At 46.4% G+C, this 21679-nt stretch overlaps 1 protein-coding gene across 2 annotated transcripts in view; it reads left to right on the plus strand.

The window, feature by feature from the left end:
* Nucleotides 1-19669, plus strand: part of TRAF3IP2 (TRAF3 interacting protein 2) — a 61746-nt gene extending 42077 nt beyond the window's left edge. The window contains exons 5-11 of one of the 2 annotated variants that reach the window (XM_038761402.1): nt 5650-5842; nt 8188-8360; nt 11324-11412; nt 13057-13125; nt 15390-15506; nt 16823-16897; nt 19027-19669. In XM_038761402.1, the coding sequence (XP_038617330.1) occupies nt 5650-5842; nt 8188-8360; nt 11324-11412; nt 13057-13125; nt 15390-15506; nt 16823-16897; nt 19027-19173 (863 nt within the window). In that variant the 3' untranslated portion in view covers nt 19174-19669. The remainder of the gene's footprint in view (nt 1-5649; nt 5843-8187; nt 8361-11323; nt 11413-13056; nt 13126-15389; nt 15507-16822; nt 16898-19026) is intronic. The other variant, XM_038761401.1, reaches the window with a different exon arrangement.
* Nucleotides 19670-21679: the final 2010 nt, after the last annotated feature.

Here is a 21679-nt window from a genome sequence, read left to right on the forward strand (position 1 = left end):
TATCCCAGTTTTACAAATGAGGGAGCTGGAGGCACAGAGATGTCACTTAACCAAGGTCACACAGCAGACAAATGGCAGAGCCAGGATTAGAACCTAGTTCCTTCAGACTGCAAGGCCTGTGCTCTTTCCACTGGGCCACCATGCTTCTCTGAAACATTCACTACATCATGGTCAATATTCCTACATGGGGGAAAAACTTGTTTACATCCTACTTGGATCTTTTTTCCCCCAAAAATCTGAGTTCTTGGCATTTCTTAGTTTTTTTCCTTCAGTGGTATTTACTAAATGTTTATTGTGTGTAGAGTACTGTTCTAAGTGCTTGGGAAAGCAGAGTTAGCAGACATATTCCCTTTTCACTACAAGCTTACAGTGTAGAGGGGGAGGCAGACATTAGTGTAAATATAATTTAAAAATATGTGCATAAATATTGTGGGGTTGAAGGTGGGATGAATATCAACTGTCAAAAGGTCAGAGATCTAAGTGCAATCATCAGTCTCCCCACTTAGCCCAGATTATTCTGTGAAATCCCACCTTGCATTTGAGGTATGAATTCCATTCCCCAACCAACTTGGATCTTTTCCTTCACCTCTTTTGCTAGCTAGTCGTCATATTTTTTCAGCCCTAAACCCTGAATTATTAATAATAAAATAATAATAAATACAGTATTTGTTAAGCACTTGCTATATGCCAGACACTTTAGAAAGCACTGGGGTGGATACAGTCCCTGTCCCACATGGGGCTCACAGTCTCAATCCCCATTAAACAGATGAGGGAACTGAGGCCCAGAGAAGTGAAGTGATTTGCCCAAGGTCACCCAGCAGACAAGTGGTGGAGCCGGAATTAGAACCCATGACCTTCTGTCTCCTAGACCGGTGCTCTATCCACTACACCATGCTGCTTCTAATCCCTCCTGAATGAATGCCCACTCCTGGAGCAGTGAGAATCTGGAAAAATTTCCCACTTGGAGAGTAAAGGGCTCTTTCTGGGACCTCCGAGGATTCAAAAAAGAGCTACTTGAGCTTGAAGCTGAGAAACCTGAGAAAATAGAGAACCTGCCACCTTTCAAAGTGAATGTTTCTGACCGTTGGCTTTAAAGCACTCAAATCATCTTACCCCATTCTGTCTCACCTCAATCATCTCAATCATTGTAATTCAGCCGGCACGTTCTGCTCCTCGAGCCCCTGCGTATTCGCCACCGACCCCTTTCCCACATCTTCCCACACTTTTAGACTGTGAGCCCACTGTTGGGTAGGGACTGTCTCTATATGTTGCCAATTTGTACTTCCCAAGCGCTTAGTACAGTGCTCTGCACATAGTAAGCGCTCAATAAATACGATTGATGATGATCTTCCACCTGCAGCTCCCTTCCTTTCCACATACACCACATCACCACTCTTTCCACCTTGGAAGCATTACTAAGGTCACATCTCATTCATTCATTCAATCATATTTATTGAGTGCTCACTGTGTGCAAAGCACTGTACTAAGTGCTTAGCACTGTACAACTCCTCCAAGAGGTCTTTCCCAATTAAGCCCTCTTTCCACCGGCTCGGTTTCCCTTCTGCGTCGTCTGTGCACTTCGGTCTGTGACCTTCGGACATTTGATATTTGCTCACGCCCAACCCCACAGACTTACTTACACACAAATCTTTAAGTGGCACATTATAAAATACTTATACTAATGTCTGCCTCCCCCTCTACACTGTAAGCTCATTGTGGGCAGAGAGCGTGTTGGCTAATTCTGTTATTTGGTACTCTCCCAAGCGCTTAGTATAGGGCTCTGCGCATAGTAAGTGCTTAATAAATATGATTGATTTTGTGACCACTTGGTGACAGTTGCAGGGCTGAAAAGGAATCAAGTTGGGCACTACTGTTGCAAGAAACTAAAAGAAAAAAGTGTCCTCGGTTGCCAGAGTTCCTTTTGTGATAACTCGGCTAATTTGGGATAAAAACCTGTTTTACAGTAATTGGCTGCTTCACGAATGGGACTCTGCTAGATTGACAGACTTGCAACTTGATTTTACTAGATCAGGAGTGGGCAAAAAAGCAAATCATACAAAAAACAACAACACCCCGAACCAGGCCTGGAGGCTGGACAGAGCCTGCTTATGTCTGTTGGCAGAAGGGCGGCCCAGTCTACCCCAGTTACAGCCAGTGATGCCCCCAGTGCAGTGGTCTTGGAGGGCCAGCAAGCCCAGGTTTTCTGACCCTAACCGTGGCCAGCTCAGAGAGAGATAGGATTCACTCTGAAATCAATCAGTGTATTTTGGGAACACTTACTCTGTGCACTGAGACCGTACTAAGCGCTTGGAAGAGCACAGTTGAGTGGGTAGACACAATCCCTGATCTCTGAAGTGACTGTATTTCCACTTTTTTTTCCTTTACGGTATTTGTTAAACACTTAATATGTGCCAGGCCTGGGAATAGATACAAGATAATCAGGTTGGACACAGTCCGTGTCCCAAATGGGATTCACAGTATTAATTCCCATTTTACAGATGAGGCAACTGAGGCACAGAGAAGTTGTGACGTGCCCAAGGACACACAGCAGACAAGTGGCAGAAGCTGGGAATCAGATCCCAAGTCCTTTTTACTTCCAAGCCCATGCTATATCCACTAGGTCAGGCTGCTTCTCATTTAAAATCTCCGCCTCTCTCTGCTGTCACCCCAGTGACCAAGAGAACATTCCGTGCTGACTTCCTCACATTGCAAAATTCTATAGCTGTCAAGCAATCAGTGGTGTTTATTGAGAACTTACTTTGTGCAGAGCACTGAACTAACTGCTTGGGAGGGTAGAGTACAGTGGATAGATATGATCCCTCCCCTCAAGTAGCTTACAGTCTGGCAGGAGAGACAGGCAATAAAATCAATTATAGGTAATTTATGTCCTATATGTGGCCCTCGGTTTCCTCCCCTCCACAGCCCTTGCCGTTTTCCCCCCGCTTCCGCCGTCCCCATCTCTTCCCCTGCTACCCCTAGGCTTCCCCCCCTCACCCTCCTTCTCCCCTAATCTCCTTCTTGCCCCTCTCCCCTTCCTAATTTATTTCCATTAATGCCTGTGACACCGCTGTGTCAGCGGTGGGCAGGGAATGTATCTGTTTCTTGTTTTATTGTATTCTTCTCAAGTACTTAGTACTGTGCCTGGCACACAGTTAGCGCTTGATAAATACGATTGCATGGCGTAGCCTGGGAGTCAGAAGGTCCTGGGTTCTAATCCCAGCTCTGCCACTTGTCTGCTGTGTGGCCTTGGGCAAGTCATTTCACTTCTCTGTGCCTCAGTTACCTCATCTGTAAAATGGGGATTAAGATTGGGAGCCCCACATGGGACAAATTTATCACTTTGTATCCCCCCAGTGTTTAGAACAGTGCTTTGCACATAGTAAGCGCTTAACAAATACCATCATCATCATTATTATATATATAATTATATACATATATTCCTATATAATTAATAATTGTTTTATTAAGTGCTTACTATGTGCCCAGCACCAAACTATACAGTATTCTCATGGCTCAGTGGAAAGAGCCCGGGCTTGGGAGTCAGAGGTCATGGGTTCTAATCCCGGCTCCGCCACTTGTCAGAGGTCATGGGTTCTAATCCCGGCTCCGCCACTTGTCAGTTGTGTGACTTTGGGCAAGTCACTTCACTTCTCTGTGCCTCAGTTACCTCATCTGTAAAATGGGGATTAAGACTGTGAACCCGAAGTGGGACAACCTGATTACCTTGTATCCCCCTGCCCCCAGTGTTTAGAACAGTGCTAGGCACATAGTAAGTGCTTAACAAATGCTATCATTATTATTATTATTATTACTCTGCATGCAGTAAGCACTCAATAAATCCTATTGATTGATTGCTGCTTAGAGCTGGGGTGATTACAAGTCAATCGGGTTGGACTCAGTCCTTGGTTCCACGTGGGGCTCACAGTCTCAATCCCCTTTTTACAGATGAAGAAACTGAGGCACAGAGAAGTGAAGTGACTTTCCCAAGGCCACATAGCAGACAGGTGTCGTAGGCAGGAGAGCACGTAATGAATCCCCATTTGGCAGATGAGGAAACTGGGACACAGTGAACCAAGTGGCTGAGGTCCGAGGATAAGAAGCTGTGTTCTAGGGATTTCATTCATTCATTCAATTGTATTTATTGAGTGCTTACTGTGTGCAGAGCACTGTACTAAGCACTTGGGAAGTACAAGTCGGCAACATAAAGAGACGGTCCCTACCCAACAACGGCCTCACAGTCTAGAAGGGAGAGACAGACAACAAAACAAAACACGTAGACAGGTGTCAAAATCGTCAGAAAAAAATGGAATTATGGCTATATGCACATCATTAACAAAATAAATAGAATAGTAAACATGTACAAGTAAAACAGAGTAATAAATCTGTACAAGTATATATATGTGTATATATATATATATGTACTTCTATATACATATATACAAGTGCTGTGGGGGGGCAGGGTCAATGGGTCAGGAGGAGAATGGAGGACTCTCCCAAGTGCTTAATACAGGTCCTCGATGGATTGAGAGGGAGCACAGAGACCTCCTGAAGAGCTGTGCTGCAGTAGAGAAGCAGCATGGCTCAGTGGAAAGAGCACGAGCTTGGGAGTCAGAGGTCATGGGTTCAAATCCTGGCTCCGCCAATTGTCAGCTGTGTGACTTTGGGCAAGTCACTTAACTTCTCTGTGCCTCAGTTCCCTTCTCTGCAAAATGGGGACTAAAACTGAACCCCACGTGGGACAACCTGATCACCTTGTATCCTCCCCAGTGCTTAGAACAGTGCTTTGCACGTAGTAAGCGCTTAACAAATAACATCATTATTATTCTGCAAGTGCTACTGCTGCCCAGCATTTTCAGGAGTGGCTGTCTTTCGATCCCTGTAGAGCTAGAAACCCTTCAGTCACCACTGTCGTGGCAGTATCTATGGACTTTAGTCCCTGTTTTATCCTATCTCCATTACTAGTCTGCTGTGTGACCTGGGGCAAGGCCCTTCACTCCTCTGGGGCTCCGTTACCTCATCTGTAAAATGGGTGTCGATACGGTGCTGTGATCTCATCTATCTCTCCAATGTCCCCTTGCCCTCACAGACCCACCCTGGCTTCAGAGCCTTATTGAAGGCACATCTCCAAGAGGCCTTCCCTGACTGAGTGCCCCATTCCTCTTCTCTCACTCCCTTCTGCACCACCCTGACTTGCTCCCTTTGTTCATCGTCCCCCTCCCCACAAGCCCCATGTACATATCTGTAATTTATGTATATTAATGTCTGTCTCCCCAGCTCTAGACTGTAAGCTCATTATGGGCAGGGTATGTGTCTGTTTATTGTTGTATTGTACTCCCCCAGCACTTAGTACAGTGCTCTGAACACAGCAAGTGCTCAATAAATACAATTAAATGAATGAATGAATGAGAGAGTGTGTGTGTGTGTGTGTGTGTATGTGTGTGTGTGTTCGTTTGAGGGTGGAGTGAGGTGTGAGTTGAGGGGAGTGCATTTCAATGTTTCTTTTTGTTGTCTTCTAGTCTGTGAGCCCGTTGTTGGGTAGGGATTGTCTCTGTTGCTGAACTGTATTTTCCAAGTGCTTAGTACAGTGCTCTGCACACAGTAAGCACTCAATAAATACTGATGGAATGAATGAATGTCTTCATCTCCTAGATGGCCAAGAATATCCACGGGCTCCCTATCAGCAGATGGCCCAACCATCTCAGCAAATGCCACCCCTTCCTGGACATTGTATAAGAGGCAACCAGCCGGCCCAGAAAGTCATCCCAAACTATTCCAGCCCTCAAGCCAAAGAAGAGAGAGTTGCGCAGAGAGACTGCACGGCCCCCATGAACCCGAGACACTTGTGAGTATTGCAGAGATACATTTAAAACCAAGCAGAGAGTTGTCATGTGGATTGAGATGGAACAAGCCCAAGGGTATACGTTTGGCTACGAAGCAATCATGAAATTGTAGTAATAATAGTTTTTAGCTCCTACTGACTGCATAGCACAATGAGGATTAAGACTGTGCGCCCCATGTGGGACATGGACTTTGTCCAACCTGATCCAGCGCTTAGAACAGTGCCTGGCACATAGTAAGTGCTTAACAAATATTCTCCCCCCTACTTCAGAGCCTTATTGAAGGCACATCTCCTCCGAGGCATTCCGTGTCTAATCCCTCCTCTCCTCTTCTCCCCCTCCCTTCTGTATCTCCCTGTCTTGTTCCCTTTATTAATCCCCCCTCCCAGCCCCTCAACATTTGCATATCTGTAATTTATTTATATTAATATCTGTCTCCCCCTCTCAACTCTAAGGTGTTGTGGGCAGGGAATTTGTTTATTGTTTTGTAGTCTTCCAGGTGCTTAGTACAATGTTCTGCACGTAGTAAGCACTTAGTAAATACGATTGAATGAAATACCATAAAAAAAGCATTTTTCTAAACATTGGGAAAAAACTGCACAAGTAGTAAGAGTAGTGCACTGGGAAAAGATGTATGTTTTAGAATTTATCATGGCCCTGAACAGTTTACAATCTAAGAACAAAGCCAGGAGAGGAAGTTGGTTGGGGACAGGCACCTAAATAACAGTAGCACAATAAAAACATAAAAGCAACAGGAGACAAAGCATAGGGCCCTGTGGTTAGAGGAGCATAGTTCCAGGGTCCTTGGTCACGATCAGTCAGTCACGCCATCGAAGGTGTTTATTGTGCACTTACCATGTGCAGACCACAGAACTAAGCACTTTGGAGAGGACAGTAAAACAGAGTTGGTCGACACATTGTCTTCCCACAAGGAGTTTATAATCTAGAATGGGAGATAGACATTAAGAGAAATTAACAGGTATGTACGTAATTGGTGTGGGGATGAGGATAAGGGGAATATCAAGCCCACAGAGCTAAGCATGAGAGCAATGAAGAAGGAAGAGAAAGTAAGGCAATGAGAAGAAGAAGAAGTCGGAGAAGGTCCCTTGGAAGATATGCGCTTTGAATAAGGCCATGGAAGTGGGGAGAGAGATGTGACCACAGCCCCGGCCTCCCTTACATTCTGCAAGTTGAGAGTCTCTCATGTATGTTGGTGGTGTTTCCTCACCCTTCTTGGGCTGGAGCAGGGGCTCAAGGGAAGTTCCATGTGAAGCAGCAAGGCCTAAAAGCCAGAAAACCTGAGTTCTAATCCCAGCTCTGCCACTTCCCCTGCTGTGTGTGCTGTGTGACCTTGGCCACTTAACTTCTCTGTGTCTCGGTTTCCTCAACTGCAAAATGGAGAAGCAGCGTGGGCTAGTGGGTAGGGCACTTACCTGGAAGTCACAAAGCCCCGGGTTCTAATTCTGGCTCTACCGCTTGTCTGCTGTGTGACCTTGAGAAGCAGCGTGGTTTAGTGGAAAGAGCCCAGGTTTGGGAATCAGAGGTCATGGGTTCTAATCCCAGCTCTGCCACTTGTCAGCTGTGTGACTTTGGGCAAATCACTAACTTCTATGTGCCTCAGTTACCTCATCTGTAAAATGGGGATTAAGACTGTGAACCTGAAGTGGGACAACCTGATTACCGTCTATCTACCCCAGTGCTTAGAACAGTGCTTGCACATAGTAAGCGCTTAACAAATATCATCATCATCACCATGGGCAAGTCATTTCACTTCTGTGGGTCTCAGTTACCTCACATGTATGGTGGGGCTTAGGACTGTGAGCCCCAAGTGGGACAGAGACTGTGTCTCTGTGTCTTTTAGACTGTGAGCCCACTGTTGGGTAGGGACTGTCTCTATATGTTGCCAATTTGTACTTCCCAAGCGCTTAGTACAGTGCTCTGCACATAGTAAGCGCTGAATAAATACGATTGATAATGATTGATGATGTGTCCCATCTGATTAGCTTGTAGCTACCCCAGTGCTTGTGCCTGGCACATAGTAAGCGCTTACCAGATACCATTAAAAAAAAATGGGGATTCAGTACCTGTTCTCCCTTCGACATAGACTGTGAGCCCCATTTGGAACAGGGAATGGGAGTCAACATCTCGTTCCATCTCTAGTCCTTTTCCACTAACCAACCCCTTCGGGACAATCGGCACAAAAAGCTATGGGAGGTCGAAGCCCTTGAAGCCCAACTTCAGGCGAGCTAATGAGTCCCCTTGGTCTCTGGAAGTGGAGGGTCACCTCCCAAACACAGTCCTCTGAAACGCTGGGGGAAATATATGTCAACATAAGATCTTCCTTCCTCAGGGGTCAGCTGCCCATCCAGGGGCCCGGTAGAGCAAGGCCTGCCCCTGAGGAGGATCCTCCTGATCTGAGCCCACAGGTCAACCAGGGCCCGGCGCTGGACGCAACCCCCAGGCCCCTCAGTAATCCTACTGTCAGGGGAACTTTGAAAACCAGCAATTTGCCCGAAGAATTGCGTAAGTGGTTTGCACTCTGGTATTTCTCCTCTTTGTCGGGTCTTGTGTTTCTGACAGCTTCACTTGATCGTCTTAAAACCCATACACTGAAAAGGAACTTTTTGATTTGAGTCTCTAAGGTGGGTGTGTCTGGTGATTCTAAAAAGATTATTAAGTCCCATGAAGCTTTTGCCACCAGGTTTTCTCAGGGGAAAGAGAAAAGTTTGTTGGATCTTTTTGGATGGGTGTGTTTTATTGGTATTGGCAGAAGCCTAATATTTCACCACGAATTAGCAGCAGCTATCAAGAAAACAAGTCATTTCCCGAAGGAATGAGTGATCCGGTTTAAAAAATGGCCCAGCGTGATCTGTGCCCCTTCACCACTTCCTGCACCCTCAAACCCATTCTTTAAAGAAGCATTCATTCATTCATTCATTCAGTTGTATTTGTTGAGTGCTTACTGTGTGCAGAGTACTGTACTAAGCGCTTAGAAAGTACAGTTCGGCAACAGAGACAGTTCCTACCCAAAATTAGGCTCACAGTCTAGAAGGGGGGAGACAGACAACAAAACAAAGCAAGTGGACAGGAATCAATAGCATCAAAATAAATAAATAGAATTATAGATATATACAGATATTAATAAAGTATAATAATAAATATGTACATATATACACAAGTGCTGTGGGGCGGGGAGGTGGGTAGAGCAGAGGGAGGGAGTTGGGGCGGTAGGGGAGGAGGAGCAGAGGAAAAGGGGGGCTCAGTCTGGGAAGGCCTCCTGGAGGAGATGAGCTTTCAGTAGGGCTTTGAAGGGGGAAAGTGTGCGCGTTTGGCAGTTGTGAGGAGGGAGGGCATTCCAGGCCAGAGGTAGGATGTGGGCTGGGGTCGACAGCACAACAGGCGAGAATGAAGCACAGTGAGGAGGTTAGCGGCTGAGGAGCGGAGCGTGCGGGCTGGGCTGTGGAAGGAGAGAAGGGAGGTGAGGTAGGAGGGGTCGAGGGGATGGAGAGCTTTGAAGCCAAAGGTGAGGAGTTTTTGCTTGATAGGAAGGTTGGTAGACAACCACTGGAGATTTTTGAGGAGGGGTTGACATGCCCAGAGCGTTTCTGTAGAAGGCAACATTCAGGGTTAGGAGGGTTCTTCTTCCACTTTTTGCTGCCAAAACCAGAAAGGTTGAACTTTTGCCCAAATGTTCTTGGGTTGCAGTCAGCCCAGACTGAAGTTCCAGAAATTTCACAGCCTGTACTCATGAGGTTTGGCACTTTATCTTACTTATTGGAAAAGGTCAAATAGCTCTTATAATCACTTATGGGTGTTTTTCTGACCCAGAACTGAAAAATTAAACCTTCAGACTTGGCCCTTTCCTGGGGAAATGGGTGAGGTGTACGACTTATGCAGTGATTTGTTTCTGAGATGATTATAGAGTTGAGGACATATAATTTATACTGTTTTTAAAATACGTTTTCTCTTGTTCTAGGGAATTAGTGCTGAATACCAATTCAGTGTAGAGCTGACTGCTAGAAAAGCCAATCTTGATGTCATCCTCATTTATGTCACTTTCCTTCCTTGTCTTATAGACAATCAATCAATCAATCATATCTATTGGGTGCTTACTGTGTGCAGGACACTATGCTAAGTGCTTGGGAGAGTACAACACAACAATATAATAAACACATTCCTTGCTCCCCAGTGAGCTTACAGGCTAGAGGAAGAGACAGACATTAATATAAATAAATAAATTATGGATACATACAAAAGTGCTGTGGGCAGGGAATGTGTCTGTTATATTGTTATATCCTGCTCTCCCAAGCTCCTAGCACAGTGCTCTGCATACCCAGTAAACACCCAATAAAGACGATTGACTGACTGAGTGGGATTGGGGGGTGGTGGATAAAGGGAGCAAGTCAGGGTGACGTGGAAAGGAACGGGAAAAGAAGAAATGAGTCTTAGGGAAGGCCTCTTGGAGGAGATGTGATTTCAATAAAGCTTTGAAGGTGGGCAGAGTAACTGTCTGTCGGATATGAAGAGGGAGGGCGTAACAGGCCAGAAGCAGGACGTGGCGAGAGATCAGCGGCAAGATAGACGAGATCACAGTACAGTGAGAAGGTTGGCATTGGAAGAGCGAAGCATGTGGGCTGGGTTGTAGTAGGAGAGTAGCAAGGTGAGGTAGGAGGGGGCAAGGTGATTGACTGCTTTAAAGCCGATGGCAAGGAGTTTCTGTTTGATGCGGAGGTGGATGGGCAACCACTGGAGGTTCTTGAGGAGTGGGGAAACATGGACTGAATTTATTTTTAAAAGAATGATCCAGGCAGTGGAGTAAAGTATGGACTGACTGGGGGAGAGACAGGAGGCTGGGGCCGGGGGGATCAGCAAGGCAGCAAGGCGGGTTAGGATAAATGATTAGATTAACACAGCAGTAGTTTGGGTGGGGAGGAAAGAGTGGATTTCAGCGATGTTGTGAAGGTTGAACCAACAGAATTTGGTGATAGATATGTGAGTTGAATGAGAGAGAGAGAGAGAGGAGTCAAGGACAATGCCAGGGTTATGGGTTTGTGAGACAGGCAGGATGGTGGTGCTGGGATGGGCTGACTGGAGGATAGGGTTTGCGGGGTCATGGTGAGGTTAGGGAAGTTTAAGGGTCATCGGTGAGGTTACCAATAGCAATAACAGCAGCGACAACATCTTTCTCTGTCCACCGTTGTCGGCCTGGGGAATTTCTATAAAAGCAGATGCCACACTCTCATCCCTCCCCACAGTGCAGTTCAGGGTATTTATCAATCAATCAGTCTATGAGTGCTGACTTTGTGAAGAAAACTATACTAAGTGCTTGGTAGAGTACAACAGGGTTGATAGACACATTTCCTTCCCCTCTGGAGCTTACAGTCTAGGTGGGGAGAACAAGATGCAGCAGTCCTGTGCAATTCACATCAATTCTGTTGGATTCATGGTTTGGACTCATCACTAACACACGTGTCACTCTCCCCTAGGAAAAGTCTTTATAACCTATTCGGTGGACGCAGCTGTGGAGGTCATGAAATTCGTGAACTTCTTGTTTGTAAATGGATTCCAAACTGCTGTAAGTATTCTTTCTAAGGAGAAGAACATACAGCTAAGGGAGAAAGCAAACTATCAAGAGAGAAAATAAGTAAATAAAAGCCTACTGTTTAACGTCTTGAGGAGGGTTAGTGGTTCACATAATCTGACGCTCGTGACTGAAGGTTTAGAAAAAGTTTATATGGAAAAATTGGAATAACTCTCTTAAATGAACTCAGCCAAAATGCAAAAAGTCTTTATTAACACAAAGAATGCCCTGTCTCTCCTCCTCCTGCCTCAGATTGTTCCTGGCCTGAGAAGCTGGGAGATTCTCAGAGATCTCACACATTTATTTTTCATTTCATCCGTGGAAGCAGCGTGACCTAGTGGAAAGAGCACGGGCCTGGGCGGTCCTCTGACCTGTGTTCGAATCCCTGCTCTGACACTTTTCTGCTCTGTGACCTTGGACAAGTCACTTCACTTCTCTGGGCCTCATTCACAACACAGGGATTGAATATCTGTTCTCCTTCCTTAGACTTTGGGTCCCATGATTATCTTGTATCCACCCCAGAGCGTAGTACAGTGCTTGGAACATAATGAGCATCTAACAAGTACTATTATCATTATTATTTGGCTTTCCTCTTTAAATCTGCCACAGTATTTCTCCAACCCCAAATTTTCACAGACATTTTCCCCGATTAAATTCAATCTGCTCCGGTCACCTGCAACCAATAGCTGCCCTAATGCTTAATTGTATTCACATTAGCAGTTACCCATTTTCTAGCTTTTGATTAATTGACATTTACTTATAATAGTAATAGTGGCATTTAAACATTTGCCAAGTGCCAACCGCCGTACAAAACACTGTAGTCGATACAGGAAGATAAGATCGGAAACAGTCTGTATCCCATGTGGGACTCACAGACTAAAGGGAAGGAGAACAGGTATTTTTACAGATGAGAGGCTGAGGCACAAAGAAGTCAGTTGACTTATCCAAGGCCACACAGCAGGTAAGTGGCAGAACTGGGGTCAGAGCCCAGGTCTTCTGACTAAATCAGTCAATCAGTCACACTTATTGAGTAATTTATTGTGTGCAGAACACTATACAGTGTGCTTTGGAGAGTACAATACATGATCCCTGCTTTGACTTTGTTTCCTAGTTATCCTTTTATACCTGTGCTAGTAACATTTGTGAAAGGTTTTGTCTCTTTCTCCCATATCAGACTGCAAGCTCCTTAAGGGTTGGGCCCGTGTTTCTTACTCGGTTGTACTTTCTGAAGTTCTCCGTACAGGATGCACAGTTGAGTAAATACCATGGATGGATTTCACCGACTGGCTTCCTGCAACGTTAGATGTATATGCACGGGTGTCCTCGAAGAGAGGAAGCATGGTCTAGTGGAAAGAACATGGGCCAGGGATTCAGAGGACGTGTTCTAATCCTGGCTCCGCCACTTGTCTGCTGAGGAACCTTGGGCAAATCACTTCACTTCTCTGGGCCTCCGTTACCTCATTTGTAAAATGGGGATTAAGATTGTGAGCCCTATGTGGGACGGGGACTGTGTCCAACCTGATTGGCTTGTATCTACCCCAGTGCTTAGTACAGTGCCTGCTATATAGTTAGCGCTTAACAAATACCATTAAAAATAAAAAGCTCCCCTAAAAATGCCAAACATCCCTTTTCTTTCAGATTGACATATTTGAGGATACAGTGCGTGGCATCGACATCATCAAGTGGATGGAACGGTATCTAAGTGATGTAAGTAAAAGTTACGATTGAAAACAATTTACTCTTTCTCTATCTAAAGTAGTCCAAGGGTTTTGATAGCAAGCTGATATTTGTGGCCTGAACAAAGCTTGCTCCTGCCCGTTTTCTTGGACAGCCTTCTTTGCAAATGGGAGATGGAAAAAAGGACTGGGGAGAGAGTTTCCATAGAAATAGTATGTATCAGTAGCGGTAGTAGAACAGTAGTGTTTAGAACAGTGCTTAGCACATAGTTAACAAATACCATCATTATTAGTAGTAGCAGTAGCGTTTATTAAACAGCTATCATATGCAGAGCACCAGACTAAGCAATGGGAAAAAAAAATCCAGGTGAGAGTTAGAAGACATGGTCCCTGGGCTTCGAGGGGCCCCAGTCTAAAAATCAAGTGGGTTGGGGTTTAGTGACAGACATGGACAGCAAGATAAAATAAATAATAAGGATGGTATTTGTTAACCGCTTACTATGTGCCAAGCACCGTTCTAAGCACTAAGGTAGATAGAAGGTAATCAGGTTGTCCCACATGGGGCTCTTGGTCTTAATCATCATCATCATCATCAATCGTATTTATTGAGCGCTTACTATGTGCAGAGCACTGTACTAAGCACTTGGGAAGTACAAATTGGCAACATATAGAGACAGTCTCTACCCAACACTGGGCTCACAGTCTAAAAGGGGGAGACAGAGAACAAAACCAAACAAACAAAATAAAATAAATAGAATAGATATGTACAAATAAAATAAATAAATAAATAGAGTAATAAATATGTACAAACATATATACATATATACAGGTGCTGTGGGGAAGGGAAGGAGGTAAGATGGGGGGGATGGAGAGGGGGACGAGGGGGAGAGGAAGGAAGGGGCTCAGTCTGGGAAGGCCTCCTGGAGGAGGTGAGCTCTCAGCAGGGCCTTGAAGGGAGGAAGAGACCTAGCTTGGCGGATGGGCAGCGGGAGGGCATTCCAGGCCCGGGGGGGGACGTGGGCCGGGGGTCGATGGCGGGACAGGCGAGAGCGAGGTACGGGATCTGTAAAATCCCCATTTTACAGATGAAGTAACTGAGGCCCAGGGAAATTAAGTGACTTGCCCAAAGTCACACAGCTGACAAGTGGCAGAGCCAGGTTTAGAACCCATGACCTCCGACTCCCAAGCCTGGGCTCTTTCCACTAAGCCACGACAATATCAAAATGCCGAGTCCAACAAGTCGAGGGGGCCTGTCGGAGCCTCAGGGGGCTCCCGCCCGGCTCAGCCAGGGTCTGCTCCACTGCCAGAGCCCCCCGATCTTCCACCATGAGGAGAGTCTGTGCGGTCTCACGTGGTGGGCCCAAGGCAGGTGGGGGAGGCGGTGGTGGCAGGACTGTCCAGTGGGTTTTGCCCAGTTTTCTGGCGAGGGGAGATGTTCTGCGGCCACTCCTCAAGGAAAGGAGCAGATCGGGCACAGGAGGCGGATAAACAGCAAAGCAAAAGTTAACAAATCGTTGAACGGTAGAAGAAGAGCAGGGACTTGAGGCAATCAATACGGTGGAATCGGAGGCCATCTTGAAGCATCTCGTACTTCCCTGGGCTTGTCGTCTGCACTGAAACCCAGAAAATCACTCACATGACCGTCTGGGTTGTAATTTAATTTCCATCGACAGAATTCCACCCGCTCACCAGCTCCTCTCATGCTTCACAGTTCACTGGGGAAGAAATTGATTGTCGCAGTCGCTCCCGCGGCGGGGCCGGCCAGCTGACCGGCCAGGCGGGCTCGATGGCCCGCCTTTCATCTTTACCTCCGGCCTCACCGAAGAGTCTTTCCTGCAGCCTGGCCCCCTGCATTAAAACAAAGAGCAGGAGCTGCTCGCTCTAGAGCGGTGCTGCCAGCAGTTAAGAGGGAGAGTGGCATCGCATCATAAAATGGAAAGTTTTTCTTCATCAATGCCCAATCATTCAATTCTCTCAAGAGATTTGTGCCTCTCATTAGGCGTTTGCTCCTGTCATCTTTGGGCAAGGGTGGCCATAAATATCTATTTTCAGAGCTTAATTCCCTGCTATTTGCATCCATTTTTTGAGGGGGAGGGGGCTGTGGAGAGAGGAAGGGAAAGCTAAGGCGCCTGGCATCAGAGTTTTGTTGCATTTTCACTTCGCAGAACGAAGGAGACGCCATGCTTCGCTTCTCGAGTGCATCGGGGATTTTTTAGGCCCGGCTGGCTGCCTGCCTTTACCAAACATCCTGTGCTTTTATGCTTCCATAAAAATGCTTTTCTCTCTCATTTGCAGAAGAAAGTGATGATAATCATCGCAATCAGCCCCAAATACAAACAGGATGTCGAAGGGGCTGAGTCCCAGCTGGATCCGGACGAGCACGGCCTGCATACTAAGTACATCCATCGCATGGTACGTCAAGCCGAGGCAAGATGCCCCAGTAACAATAATTGTGACGGCATTTGTTAAGTGCTTACTATATGTCAAGCACTGTTCTAAGAGCTGGGGAAGATCCAAGCTACAGCCACGGCTTCTCCGCTTCCCCGAGGGCCTCGTATTTCCTCAGCTGGATCTTAGTCACTCGGGGCTGGAATCTGTTTCATCATCATAACAGTGGTGATCCCCCGCATCTTACCTCCTTCCCTTCCCCACAGCACCTGTATATATGTATATATGTTTGTACATATTTATTACTCTATTTATTTTACTTGTACATATCTATTCTATTTTATTTTGTTAGTATGTTTGGTTTTGTTCTCTGTCTCCCCCTTTTAGACTGTGAACCCACTGTTGGGTAGGGACTGTCTCTATATGTTGCCAACTTGTACTTCCCAAACACTTAGTACGGTGCTCTGCACACAGTAAGCGCTCAATAAATACGATTAATTGATTGATTGGTATTCATCAAGCTCTGACTCTGTGCCGAGCACCGTACTAAGTGCTAGGCTACATCCAGGACGAGTACATCCCGGACGACCAGGTCAGACGCAGTCCTGTCCCACATTGGGCTCACAGTCTAAGTAGGAGGGAAAACAGGTATTGGAACCCCCCTCCCCCGCCCATTTTACAGATGAAGAAACTGAGGCACAGAGCAATTCAGTGACTTGCCTAACGTCCCTTAGCGGGGTGGGGGGACAGCCGGGATTTTCTGACTGACTCTCAGGCCCGGGGTCTGGCCACTGGGCCATGCTGCTTCATGCTAGGGTGGGAGAGAGTTGGAGAGGAATCATCACCACTCCTGCTCACTTTGTGCTGCCATCACCTGAACAAAGCAAAAGGAGGGAAGATTAGGGTGAGAGGAAAATTGCACCAAGTTGGCCAGCCTTGGCTGCCTCTGTTCTTCATCATCTGGCCTCTACTGAGTCTTTTTATTTGCTTCCTTGGCTTCTGTGGCTTTCCCCGATTCATGACGGTGTTTCAGAAACTCATTCCTTCAGCAATTAGACCTATTGCTTGAGGGATTTGGCGGGGTAGGGGGGTCCTTTATTGTATGGGTATTGGCCTGCCCCATTGTGCTGTTCCTCTGCTGGTTCATTCATTCATTCAGTTGTATTTATTGAGCACTTACTGGGTGCAGAGCACTGTACTAAGCGCTTGGGAAGTACAGATCAGGGCAAATAAGAGGTGATCAAGTAAAAAATACACTGTGAAGGTGAGTGTACATGTACTATTAAATGACCTATACCACTAATGCCTCTGATTAAGCCTGTAACTCTGTTTGGTTCTAGATGCAGATTGAATTCATTAAACAAGGAAGCATGAATTTTAGATTTATCCCGGTGCTCTTCCCCACTGCTAAGAAGGTAAGGAAAAAAAAAAAACCCAACACATAACTGTTTTATTTTTCTTGTGCCAAGAGGAAACTAATGTGAAAAGACTCTCCCACTCTTTATCAGTGCTTTCAGGTAGTGTTTATCGTCAGAGAGATCAGAAGCTTTCACCAGTTAGCAGATTCTTGGATCAGTAACACTTTCGGGATTTTGAATTAGCCATCATCATGAAGGGTATTTTGTGAGCATTTACTGTGGGCAGTGCACTGTACTAAGCACTTGGAAAAGTACAATAGTGCAATAAAGAGTATCTCTTATCAGGTAATCGATTCAAATACATTCCCTGTCCCACACAGGTCTCACAAGCAAAGTGAGGAAGACAGATACATGGGAAGAATTACAAATAATGATAATTAAAAATGAGCAAAATTAAAATAAATCAAATTAAGAGCTTTTAGATAAGTAATTGAAACAGTACCTGTAGTGTCCCAGTACTGGTATTTCCACTGCCCGTGTAAGCTGGTCCTTTAGAGTGTAAGCTCATTGTGGGCAGGGAATGTGTCTACCGACTCTTATTCTAGTGTTACATTGTACTCTCCCAAGTGCTTAGTACAGGGCTCTGCACACAGTAAGCACTCAATAGATATGATTGATTGATTGATTGAGAAAAGTGTGGGAGTGGAGAAAGTGTCCTGGAGAGCTATTCTAGGGCCTGGAGTTGCAGGGCTGAGGTTGATGTTGTGTGAGAGGGGGGCGAGGGAGTTGAGTTCAACAGAGAGAACAAGGTCGAGGACGTGGATTTGTACATCAAGAATGGGGCAGTTGTATGGCGGGGATGTGTGAGGGTTCAGAGATCGGAGGTCTCTATGGGAGACACAACAGCTTTGAAGGGAGGTGGGGTTTGGGAGACAGGGCGGGTGAGGAGGCTCTGGTTGGAACGTGGGATTGCATTGTTGGTGAGGGTAGAAATGGCACAGCGAGGGGTGATGATGAGATGAAGTGGGGGCCCAAATTGGTGAATGGGTGAGGTCAGGGGGAGTGGGAGACCAGCCAAACTGACCTGAGGAGAAAGAAGCGGGTACCTGAGAGTCAGTGGGAACATCAGCATAGATAGCAAAGTTCCCGAGGATCAGTGTAGGAGAAAAGGAAGGCGGGAAAGACCTGAAAACAGCTCGGAAAAGCGGAGGCGGCTCCTGAGGACACATAAAATAATGGGGGTTGGGGTGTGTGCAACATTTACTTCATTTCTGTATGCCTCAGTTACCTCATCTGTAAAATGGGCATAAGACTGTCACCCCTAAGTGGGACAGGGACTGTCCAATCTGGTTCGCTTGTATCTACCCCCACGCTTAGGACAGTGCCTGGCACGTAGTAAACACTTGACAAATACCAAAAGGAAAAGTGCCAAAGGGGCTCTTTTGCCAGAAAAAAAGTGGAAAGGCCAAACATTCACACAATCTGTGCCGCTGCCCCAGTACGAGGGGTCAGTCTATTTGACTGAGTGTGACTTCCGGGACCACCATCCCAATGACTGCAGATTGTCGTTGGAGAGTCCCCTTCTCTGTTCCTGTTGCCCTGGGCTCGGTGTTAGCAAGCATGGGCCAAAACCAGAAAGCACCATTCACTCTCAGCCCAAGTGTGTGCGTGCAAGCTAAGAAGTGAAAAAATATTTCTAGCACACTTCTCCCAAGCCCTAGAAAATCCACATCACTCTGAATAACCTTTGCCCTTTGCCCCTCTCTTTGAATGGTAGGTCAGGGAAGAGCACCGTGGAATAGAAATAGAAAACGTTCCACATGTGTGGTTTTCTATTGACGTGTGCAGCACGCATCAGAATCTCACATGCCAGGGTCCTTCCAGAAGCAGAATAAAAATCGTGTGGCCGCCGAGGACGGAACCTCGGAAAAGTCCAAACGGGAAAGCTATGGAAGCTCGTCCTCTAGACTGTAAGCTCGTTGTGGGCAGGGAACATATTGTACGCTCCCGAAAAGCTTACGACAGTGCTCCGCCCCCAGTAAACACCAACGATTGCTTTCTCTAATGGTGTTGCCGCGGCTCTGGGAATCCGGCCCACGATTCCGAATCCACGGATTTTTATCTAACAAAGTGTGTGCTTGTGTGGGCGTGTGTGTGTGTGTCTGTCTGTCTCCTCCCTCCTGCAGGAGCATGTGCCCACCTGGCTTCAGAACACCCACATCTACAGCTGGCCAAGAAATAAAAAGAACATCCTGCTGCGGTTGTTAAGGGAAGAGGAGTACGTGGCCCCCCCAAGGGGGCCACTGCCAACCCTACAGGTGGTGCCTTTGTGACTCCCCACGGACCCCGGATCCGGGACTGTAGTGGGTCACTCTGAACAGGGAACCAGGGCTCTCCTCCTAGGTGAGATTGGGTGGCGAGGGCAATTGGCCCTTGGACCGCTCCACTCCCCATGAAAGGGGTCAACTCCAGCCACAAAAAAACCCAACAAAGTTCCGTTAGACACTCCCCACCCTCTTTCTCACCCTCTGAGAATAATGGCACTTATCTCTCCCGGGTTTTAAACTGACTGCGGAGAGAGCATCCAAGTTTTTAATGACTGTATCGTTTCTGTGTAGCGCTTCCACGGGTCGGTTAGCCGGGAGATTTCTGGAAATGCTGCAACCTGGACTCACCCCTGTTTGCTCACTCCTGTTTGTTGACCAGATGGTCTTGCTTGACATTGGTTCCACACACTAAACCGGCTCATGTACACAAAATAAAAATGTGTTTACTTTTTATACGGTTATTTCTCGTTTATCTGAAGGGAGAGATAGGCGCATAATAGTGTCATGAATCATCACCAGTGCTTCCCCATTCCCCACCCCCTTAGTAGGTGCTTAACAAATACTGTTGATTGGTTGAATGAGGCAGCTTGGATATACAAATATATATATATATATGTACATATAGAAATATAAGCCTAAGCTGGCAGTACATTAAATGGAAAAGCTTTTAGTATAATCTCTGAAGCCACATGTCAACAGCACCACTATACCACTCTCCTCCCTAGCCCAGAAGCCTTTGCAACCTTAGTGCCAACCTCTATTCTTCACTATTGTTCAATTCTCACATTCAGTGCCGGTTTTTCCTTTTTTTTTTAATCGTACTTGTTAAGCGCTTACTATGTGCCAAGCACTGTTCTAAATGCGGGAGTAAATACAGATCAAAGCATGTTTCATGCAAAACATCGGAATCTGCTGTTTTCTTTCTGCCCAAACTATTCCCTACTCCGGGGAGGTACAACTCTGGTCTGGCTGTGGCTACACTCTTTCATCGTCCATCTATACTTCCCATTTTTGCATGTATCGTCTTCCCGAAGCATCGCTTGGCCCACATCTCTCCTCAAAACCTGCTTTGTGGGTCCCCATTCCAAATCAAAGCTCCTCACAGTAGTGACTTCGAGGTCACCATTTGGACTCTTTTTACTTATCTGCTCTCTTCCTCCACTATTCCCAATCTTGCTCTCCTTATTCCTCCCAAACTAACAAACTAACTTTCTACCAATGTTCTCGACTGTCCTGCCTCCATCCTCACAGTCATCTTGTTTTCCTGGCTTGGGATTCCGTCCTCCCTCCCTCCCTCTACTTGACATCATATAGTGCATATGGGTGGAGTTGGTGGAGCCTCTCTCGACTCTTCGCTCCTCTAATGCCAACCTACTCACTGTACCTTGATCTTCTCTAGCTCGCCACTGACCTCTCGCCCACATCCTGCCCCTGGCCCGGAACACCCTCCCTCTCCATATCCAACAGACAAGTACTCTCCCCAACTCAAAGCCTTATTGAAAATATACCTCCTCCAAGAGGCCTTCCCTGACTAAGCCCTCATTTCCTCTTCTCCCGCTCCTTTCTGCGTCACCCTGATTTGCTCCCTTTATTCACCCCCTCCCTCAGCCCCACAGAACTTATGTCCCTACCCATCATTTATTTACTTCTATTAATGTCTCTCCCCCTCTAGACTGTAAGCTCATTATGAGCAGGAAATGTCTATCAACTCTGCTGTATTGTTATAGTGTACTCTCCCAAGCACTTAGTACAGTGCTCTGCACGCAGTAAGTGCTCAAACACAATCTATTGGTTGACTGATTGACAGACATTTAGTCATAGTAAGGCTAAGTCCTGCAGCCATAGAGGAAGGCGAATACCAGCAAGCCAGAGATTGGCTTTTGAGTCATATTCTATAAACCCTGTGTGGAACTGAAACTGTGTCTGACCTGTTTATCCGGTATCTACCCCAGGTCCTGACATGTAGTAAGCATTTAACGAGTACCACATTATTGGCTTTTTCCTTGAAACCAGGTGTGGCTGTTGATCACTCTGTGAGGACTGTCATCCCATGCCCTTGGACCTTGAAGGTAATAGCTGTGATATCTAAGTGCTTACTGTGTGCCATGCAGTGTACTAAACTCTGGGGTAGATAGGAGATAATCAGGCCCCACATGGGACTCACAGTGTAAGTAGGAGGGAAAACAGGGATTGAATCCCCATTTTCCAGATGAGGAAACCTGGCCCAGAGAATAATAATAATGGCATTTATTAAGCGCTTACTATGTGCAAAGCACTGTTCTAAGAAAAGTGAAGTCACAAAGCAGGTGAGCGACGGAGTCGGTGTTAGAACGCAGATCCTCTAGCTGGCATCACCTTGGGTAGAAGCAGCATGGTCTAGTGGTTAGAGTGTGGGTCTGGGAGCCAGAGGGTCATGGGTTCTAATCCCAGGTCTGCCACTTGTCGGTTGTGTGACCTTGGGGAAGTTACTTAACTTCTCTGTGCCTCAGTTACTCATTTGTAACAAGGGGAT

Source organism: Tachyglossus aculeatus, chromosome 19 (genome assembly GCF_015852505.1).
Source record: "Tachyglossus aculeatus isolate mTacAcu1 chromosome 19, mTacAcu1.pri, whole genome shotgun sequence".
NCBI lineage: Eukaryota > Metazoa > Chordata > Mammalia > Monotremata > Tachyglossidae > Tachyglossus > Tachyglossus aculeatus.